Source organism: Callorhinus ursinus, unplaced genomic scaffold, assembly GCF_003265705.2.
Source record: "Callorhinus ursinus isolate GAN/ISIS: 27379988/994484 unplaced genomic scaffold, GSC_fseal_2.0 scaffold89, whole genome shotgun sequence".
Classification (NCBI taxonomy): Eukaryota; Metazoa; Chordata; class Mammalia; order Carnivora; family Otariidae; genus Callorhinus; species Callorhinus ursinus.
Window position 1 is genome coordinate 1,568,760 of NW_027397151.1, and position 8,210 is coordinate 1,576,969.

General features: G+C 53.6%; 1 protein-coding gene across 1 annotated transcript in view; it reads right to left on the reverse strand.

The window, feature by feature from the left end:
• Nucleotides 1–7,379: 7,379 nt before the first annotated feature.
• OSBPL2 (oxysterol binding protein like 2) overlaps nt 7,380–8,210 on the reverse strand; it is a 38,216-nt gene continuing 37,385 nt past the window's right edge. Inside the window, exon 14 of the mRNA XM_025864959.2 lies at nt 7,380–7,617. Within this exon, the coding sequence (XP_025720744.1) occupies nt 7,515–7,617 (103 nt within the window). The 3' untranslated portion in view covers nt 7,380–7,514. The remainder of the gene's footprint in view (nt 7,618–8,210) is intronic.

An 8,210-nucleotide genomic window follows, 5' to 3' on the forward strand; every position in this document is an offset into this window, starting at 1 on the left:
GAATCTCTAGCTGACTCCCCACTGAGCAGGGAGCCTGATGCGAGGCTCTATCCCAAGACCCTGAGATCGTGACCTGAGTCAAAATCAAGAGCCAGCCACCCAGGTGCCCCTGAAGGACAACCACTTCTGCATCCATTGTCTCGTGATCTAAAGACTCACCAATTTTGCTTTGTTTTGGAAAATATAGCTGTTTTTCATTAAAAATGTTTATTTAATAAATAATGAGCTTGTTATTTTTTAATTAGCTAAATACTTTTACTTTTTTTCATTTCATTTCCTAGTATGGTAAATACCAACAGATCATACCCACACACATGAGCTCCATGGGGGCCTGGATCGATCCTGAAACCCTAGGGTCCCAGAGACCTGTACAGGGGAGAGGGGCACGGCCATGAGCCCGTGACAGCGAACCCCCCACACGCGACGCTCCAGGAAACCAAAGACAACAATGGGAAAGTCCAATCTGGCTGTCTGAACATGCGCCAGCAGGCAGGAAAAGTCAGGAAAAGTTTAAAAGCTGCCACAGCAGGATGCAGGGAAACCAGCTTTGCAGACCCCGAAAAGCATGCTTCCCTCCCAGCCCGTGGCCTCGCAGGGCCCTCACCCGAGCCAGGGACCTGCTTCTGAGGCTGGTTCCATGACAAACGTCCAGCAAGGACAGTGGCCACAGGCAGACGGGTCTGGCCGAGGCCCCTGCGTGCGTCCGCGCCCCCCCCCCCCCGGCTGCGGGGCGCCATGGGGGACGAGGTAGCGAGGCGGGCGGCCCAGAGGCTCCTGCACTGGTGGCAGGCAGGGCACAGGGCCTGCAGGTGCAGCTCGAAAGGGGGCAGGTGATGTGCCCAGACACGTCAGCAAAGAGGGGTACAGCCGGCAAGAGGCACAGGAGAAGAGAGCCCACACCGTTATTCGTACAAGAAACACAAGTGAAAACACACCCATGAGAAGGGCAGGAGCCTGGAGAAGGGGTCGTGACAGAACCGAGTGAGGGCACGGCAGCCCACCCCCGACAACACGGTTTGGGAGGCGGGTTTCTGCAATCATCTTTCTTTCCTTTCACTGATCCTTTCTTTTTGGGGGGAATTGTAGGTTCAGTCCCAAGGCGAACAGGAAGTACTGAGAGCTCCCCCATGACCCTCTGCACGCACCTCCTCCCACCGTCAGCACCCCCGCCCCAGGGCACGTGACCGCCCGGGGACCCGCGCGGACAGCTCCCAGCACGCCGGCTGTGCGTTTGGACACATGCGGGACACACGCACCCAGCATCATAGTGCTGCTGAGCGGTCTCACTGCCTTCAAGTCCTCTGCCCTCCTTCTGTCCACCCTCCCTCCTCTCTAACCCCTGGCAACTGCTGACTGCTTTTTTTTTTTTTTTTTTTTTTGGTAAAATACACAGGACATAAAATTTACCATCTTAACCATTTTTAAGTGAGCCGCCCAGTGGCAGTAAATACATTCATGATGTACAGCATCAGAGTCCCTGTCGCCTTGTGAAACACTAACTCCCCACCCCTCTGTCCCGGCCATCCTGCTGCCTCTCACGTTTGGATGACTCTAAGTAGGTAATGTCAGGGGAACCCTGCAGTATTTGTCTTTCTGGGATGGGCTCATCTCACCGAGCACGACGTCCTCAAGCTTTGTCCACGTGGCAGCAGGTGTCGGGACTCCCCTCCTTGTAGGCATAGATCACGCTGTGCTCATCCGGTCACGCCCAGGCAGACACCTGGGTTGCTCCGTGATTCAGCAATGGTGAGCGACACTGCATCGAGGTGAACGTGCTCATCTCTCTTCAGAACCTTGCTTCCCATTCCTTTGGGCACAGAACGACAGCGGAACTACCGGATCATCTGGTAATGCTGTTGGTAACATTCTGAGAAACTGTCATCCTGTTTTCCACAGCAGCTGCCCCGCTTTAGATTTCCAGCAACAGTGCTGGCGGGTTCCAATCCATCCACATTCTCGCCAACACTTGGTGTGTGCTTGTTTTCGACAGTCGCCATCCTCACAGGTGTGAGGTGGGGTCTCACTGTAGCTTTGAGTTGCATTTCCCACCTGATTAGTGATGCCGAGCATCTTTTCATGGACTTACTGACCATTTGTGCATCTTCTCTGCAGAAATGTCTATGGGGTCCTTTGCGTATTTTTGGATCAGGTTGGTTTTTGTTTGTTCAGTCTTAGACGTTTTCTGCATATTCCCGATGTCAAACCCCTATCAAATGTTGAATTCGTCTATATTTTCTCCCATTCTGTGGGTTGCGTTTTTACTTGATACTGTCTGATGCACAAAGTTTTCATCTTGTCCAATTTGTCTGTGTTTTCTGTTGTTGTCTGTGCCTTCGATGTCCTACCCAAGAGATCACTGCCAAGTCCTATGTCGCTAAGCTTGTGCCCTATGCTTTCTTCTAAAAGTTTTATGGTTGGGGCACCTGGGTGGTTCGGTCAGTTAAGCATCTGCCTTCGGCTCAGGTCATGATCCCAGGGTCCTAGGATCGAGCCCCAGGTCAGCTCCCTGCTGAGTGGGGAGCCTGCTTCTCTCTCTCCTGCTTCCCCTGCTTGTGTGCTCTCTTGGTCCAAATAATTAAAATCTTTTTAAAAATAAATTAAAAAAAATAAAAATCTTGGGACACCTGGGTGGCTCAGTCGGTTGAGCATCTGCCTTCAGCTAGGGTCATGATCCCAGGGTCCTGGGATCGAGTCCCACATTGGGCTCCTTGCTTCGTGGGGAGCCTGCTTCTCCCCCTGCCTGCCACTCCCCCTGCTTGTGCTCTGTTTCTCTCTCTCTGACAAATAAATAAAATCTTTAAAAAAATAAATAAAAATAAAAACTTTATGTTTTGGGGTGTGACATTTAGGTCTTTGACACACGTTGAGTTACTTTTGTAGAAGGTGTGAGGTAGGGGTCCGGTTTTCCCAGCACTGCTTTTTGGAAAAGACTGTTCTTTCCCCCTTGAATGGTCTTGACATCCTTGTCATCTGAGCGTATATGTTGATGGTGGCTATGAGACGGTATGAATTTTGTCAAGTGCACACGGGGTGACCTTCACTATAAATAAGGGTTAAATCCCACTTCCCCCATTTACCTGCTGTGAAACCAAGGGCAAGCCCACCTTCCTGCACCTTCTTTTCCCTCTCCACTGGTGGGACTGGGTGGTAATTGTGGGGATTAAGCTCCCAAGATAGTAGGTCCTGGCTCTGGCGGTGCTGAGTGCTTGGTGATCCCCGTCATCAGACACGGCAGCCCGTGGGGGAGCCCCTCATCTATGCACCTGGGCATCCCGAGGGCGTTACCATCTTGTGAACCGTCTGTCCCTCTGACCAGAGCCACCCTGGCTATTCAGAGGACTGTCTCCACTCAGCTCATCCTCCCGGAAAGCATGTGGCTCCTGAGTGCCTAGGACAGCGGCCAGGCAGCAAGGACCCTCAAGTCAGACTAACACTGTGCGTTCTGGGCATTTCATGGCTTTCAGCAATGGGCTCTGATCCCCAGGAGAGAAGAGAGATGGTCACTCAGAGCTCCCCACTGCTCAGAGAACACAGACCCCTTCACCCATCCAGTGGCCTGCCCAGGGGTGTCACAAGTGCCCCTGAATCCCCTGTCCACCATGACAAGCAATTTTCTGGAACAATCCATTTGCTGGGCCAATCCTACAGAACACACAATCCAATCATCTGACATCGGTGCACGGGGACTCGTCTGTAGCCCATCTGCAGCCCTTTCCAGAGAGGCCAGAACAGCTGAGACAGTGAAAAATTGTTCAATGCAAAACAAATGTCAGCTACAACCCATTTGCAAAGAAATTTGGTTTTGGAGCTAGAGTTTAACGTTTACCTTCGCAGATCTGTACCAGTCTCCCCTCAAACAATCTAAGGGTGGTTGATTCTGTTTATACAGATGGGTGCTGCCAGTTATTACATATTATAAAAATAAATGCATCTCACTAGCTCGTATTCTTGCCTGACATTTTCATGCTACACCGATAGGATAAACAGTGTTGAAGGCCGGCCACGCACGCGCTAGGCCAGAAGGGGGGACCGGTGCCGTGTTGTTGGCTGCTGCAGAGATCCCCCAGGGCAATCTGGTTCTCAAAGAGGTGAGGGAGCCATACGACCACTGGGCTGACTGTCCACTAAACTCCCAGCAAGAGACACCAAACATGCTGTTTTCACTTTGCAAAACCCACACACGGAGAATGCAGAAGCCAGTGAAGCCCAAAGTAATTCGCCCTATCAGGGACCCCAATCTTCGCACCCACTGCGGACCCAAGAAAATCCTTTGGAAGATGTTTGAAAGTCTGGACATTGAGACAATAGAAACCGGACAGGGGAAGCTCCGTACTGCCTGAACTTTGCCCCGGGCCCACCTGTCCCCTGCAGCTCTTCACGGCCCCTGCCCTTCCTGTGGGAACTCAAGGGGAACTGTTACTGGTGCTTCTGAGCTGGAAGTTTCCCAGCGCCGCCATGCTTCTCACGGATACTGGAGACTGGTAAAGCCAGTCAGTCACCATCTCTCTTGGGGAGCACTTTTTCTCGAAGAGCCAGTGTCCTGAAAAGCAGCTTCTGGCCGGGGCTGCCCGGAGGGCTGGCTGGATCTCAGGGAGCCTCCCGGAGTTTCTCTTGTCCTGCTCGGATTTCCTGATCCTGTGTTCTGACAAGGACCCTGCAAGCAGATGGCGTGTCCTCCGCATTCACCATAAATGCCTCCCCAGTGGGTCGCTCCACGCTCCATCAGACACAAGGCCAGCACATGGGCCCTGGGCCTGCCCGGAGCTCCCAGAGTCCACCAGGGCTGCACCCGATACCTCTCCAAGTGCCAGGCCCACTGGGTCTGACATGGGTCCCCTACACCAGATCATGTGTCTGCAGGTCTCTGGGCTGACCCTCCCACAAGCACGGGCAACATGAGCTTTGTGGGTGGGGTCGGAAGGGGATGTGGTGGCAGAGAAAGCCCTCAGAGCTGCTCCTCAGAGTCACCCTGCCAGCGGCCTCTCCAGCTTCCACCTCGTTGCGGAGGACTTCGCCAACATTCCCAGGCGGCCGCTACCCTCCCAGAGCACCGTGTCTATGAGGAAAAGCCCTTTGGACCATCGTGTTTCACGTCTGCCGGTGCGGAGACAAGAGTGCTCCAGCGGGTTCTGGCTTCCGTGGCAGCCTGGCGTGGCCCTGAGGGACAAGGGCCTGCTTCTCCACTGCCTCCTCCCAAGCACGAGCCACACCCAAGCCAGTGCTAGTGATGTCCTGGGCCTGGCCACTCCGGGACAGACTTGTGCCAGCCCTGCGACCCAGACAGGACTGTCCCCAGCACGAGGCGGCCTGTGAAATCTGGCCAGCGCCAGGGGGCCCCATGACATTAGTTGACACCGTACACAAGACAGACTCCAAGACAGCGTCTGTCTGTCCATGGCAAGATCTCCGGTGGCTCTTGATAAATGCACAGAGTCCAGGGACATGTAACTCAGCCCCAACTTCAAAGGGAAACAAAACCAAAATACCAAGTTCTTTGGGGAAAGCATGCTCTACTTTTCATTCTCCACGGATGTTCTAAGCTACAAAAGGACTCTAAAAAGCTCCTGAGCCCTTATGGCAAAGCCACAAGAACATCACATGGCCAAGAAGGCCATCACATTCCACACAGGCCAAACGCATCGGTAGCAGGTGCTTGTTTTTTAAAATGCATTTTCTACCGAAAACCTCTTTATTACAGACCAACATCTGACATCCGAGATTATCAAGGGGGACAAAGCAGAGGCAGTAACTTTACGTGTCAGCATCTGCAGAAACGGCAGGTTAAAATCCATATGCCAAGTGACAAGGGCCCCTCAGATGCACTGGGCCCTGGCACCGGCTGTCCTGCCCCCCTCCTCCAGTGCCTGGACGGGGCCTGTGCCAATGCACCCCTGAAACCCGGCCTCGTCGGTGGACTTAAAAGCACAAAACTTGTTGGCCAATGACTAGTGGCCGTGAGAAAAGGATTCATCCAGAAGAGTCGTTAAAATGCCCTGAATCCTGTCATTTATTGTGTCCTAGGGTTGTGCCCTTGGATATTTTCAGCTTGCGCTCACCCACAGAGAATGAGCCCAGCCCCGGCCACAAAGGCCTCCCCATGCAGACAACCAGACACCCCAAAATCTGCTCTCGGAACAGCGTCCCCAGGGTAAACCCTGCACCAGCAGCTCCACTCATGTCCCCGTCGAGCAGATACTCTCGATTCCTCCCACCACCCTGGCTTTCAGTGTCCAGAGCTACAAAATCAAGCCTTCGGAACAAGTATTCGCTTTTAAAAGTGTTTTAATTACAAATGTGATGTTGAAGCCTGGACACACAGTGACGACACCCTCTCACGGAAAACCCGCCACTCCCTACATACGACTGCATGTGCCTGAGTGTGCAAGTGTGTGCATGCGTTCAGAGGATGGCCTTCCGCTCAGAGCCCTGCTGCTTCCTGTGGTGGTGGACATTTCTACAGAAAGACCACAGTCGCTTGAACAGATGTTTGCTAAAATGGACATACACCTATTTTTTGTTAAATAACTTTAATTACAGGGCTGTGAGCAGAGGCTGCTGTGGACCCTCCCGTGGGCACACCCGCTGTGACTCGCCTGCATCTGAATGTGCATGCTGGGACGATGGGGACACAGCAGCGCTGTGGGCGCAGCTGAAACACTGGGGGCAGTGACACTCTGTGACGTGGCGTGGCCCACACTGACCAGGACGCCCTGGTGACGAGGGGTGTGGACAAGGCCAGAGGCGGGGCTCCCATCACGGCTGGGAGTGGCCCAGGGGGTTCAGTCAGCACCCCTCCAGGTTTCCGGCTGTCCCAGGGTGTCATGGGAATGCTTCGGTCTGGACAGTATACAATTGGTGATTAATGCATATCTTGCTCTTCAGCAAAATACTATTCAAGTAGTTTTAACTTAAATATTTTAAAAGTAATCTTTACATTATCGAAGATTGGTAAAAAATACAGAATCTGACAACTTTTCATTTCAATCAATCTGATGCTTTGAAGATCTTCACTCCTGTATTACCATAATTCCTGGCCTGTATAAAGCTCTTCAAAGGACTTTTTTCAAGATCCATCTTCCCCTGTTATCAGTTCACATTCTAAACAGTCTCAGAAACCCTTCGCCCCTGCGTTACAAGGAGGACTATGGAGGGATTTATGACTAAAGGAGCCCCTCCTGGTCACGGACTTTAGTTATAAACTTTACAAGGAAGAGGGTGCTGTCAGCTACACATGCCCAGCCAAGTCCCGTCACATGAAGGAACTGCAAAGGATTTTCCTTTTCCACCCTTAATGAGAACATGATGATCCCAAGTGAAGCTTTATGAAGAGGCTGCAACAGTAGTAAAATGTTTGGCAATCAAAAGTTAATTAGAATAAAATCCTCGACCGGGGATGGTGCTGTCGCCACGAACATGGTTGTTGGAAAAGTCGGTTTCTGCCACGACCAGAGCTCTGAGCAGCCGCTTGACGAAGTCCAGTCTCCGGTCCCGGGGCCCAGGGCCACTCCAGCCCCTCAGTAGATATCCGGGCAGCGTGAGAAATTCCGCTCAAAGTAACCCCCTGTGTACAACCAGTCGGGAGTCCCCGTGTACGGGTTGCTGCCCTGGTGGAACCACCTGCAACACAGACGAGGCGCTCAGGAGGCGAGAGCGTGGTCAGGGCCGCGCTCCCTCCCACAGGGTGTCCCCACGGCAACACGCAGCCCTCAGCGCGGCCCGGAGCAGCAACTTCGGTTGAGAAGAGGCTTAACCACATTTTCACTTGGACGCTCCCCTCCACACAAGCCCGGTGTCCACTTCACCAGCAAAACCTCAAGGATTTAACAGAAAACACACTGGGCCATCATCAGAGGCTGACCAGCTGCTCAACAGTGCGCGCACCTTTCAAGGTGGGAACGCCCACGGTGCCGCCTTCCCTCAAAGCCTGTGTCGACCTGGGGAGAGGGGAGAGCCTGTGGGCAAAGGGGCAATGGTGGCTGCCACTGGGCTGTGTTTCCGGCCGTGTGCCCTAGGAAGCCCCCACTGGCTCCTGTGGGACACCTGTGCCCCTGTGCAAACCCCCATCCCCACCCCCCGTGCCCCCGCACCTGCAGCCCCACTGCACCTCCACCCCCCACCCTGTGGCCCCGCACCCCCGTACCCGCAGCCCCCCACACCCCTGCACCCCCACCCTGTGGCCCCGCACCCCCCGTGCCCCCTGCTCCTGCAGC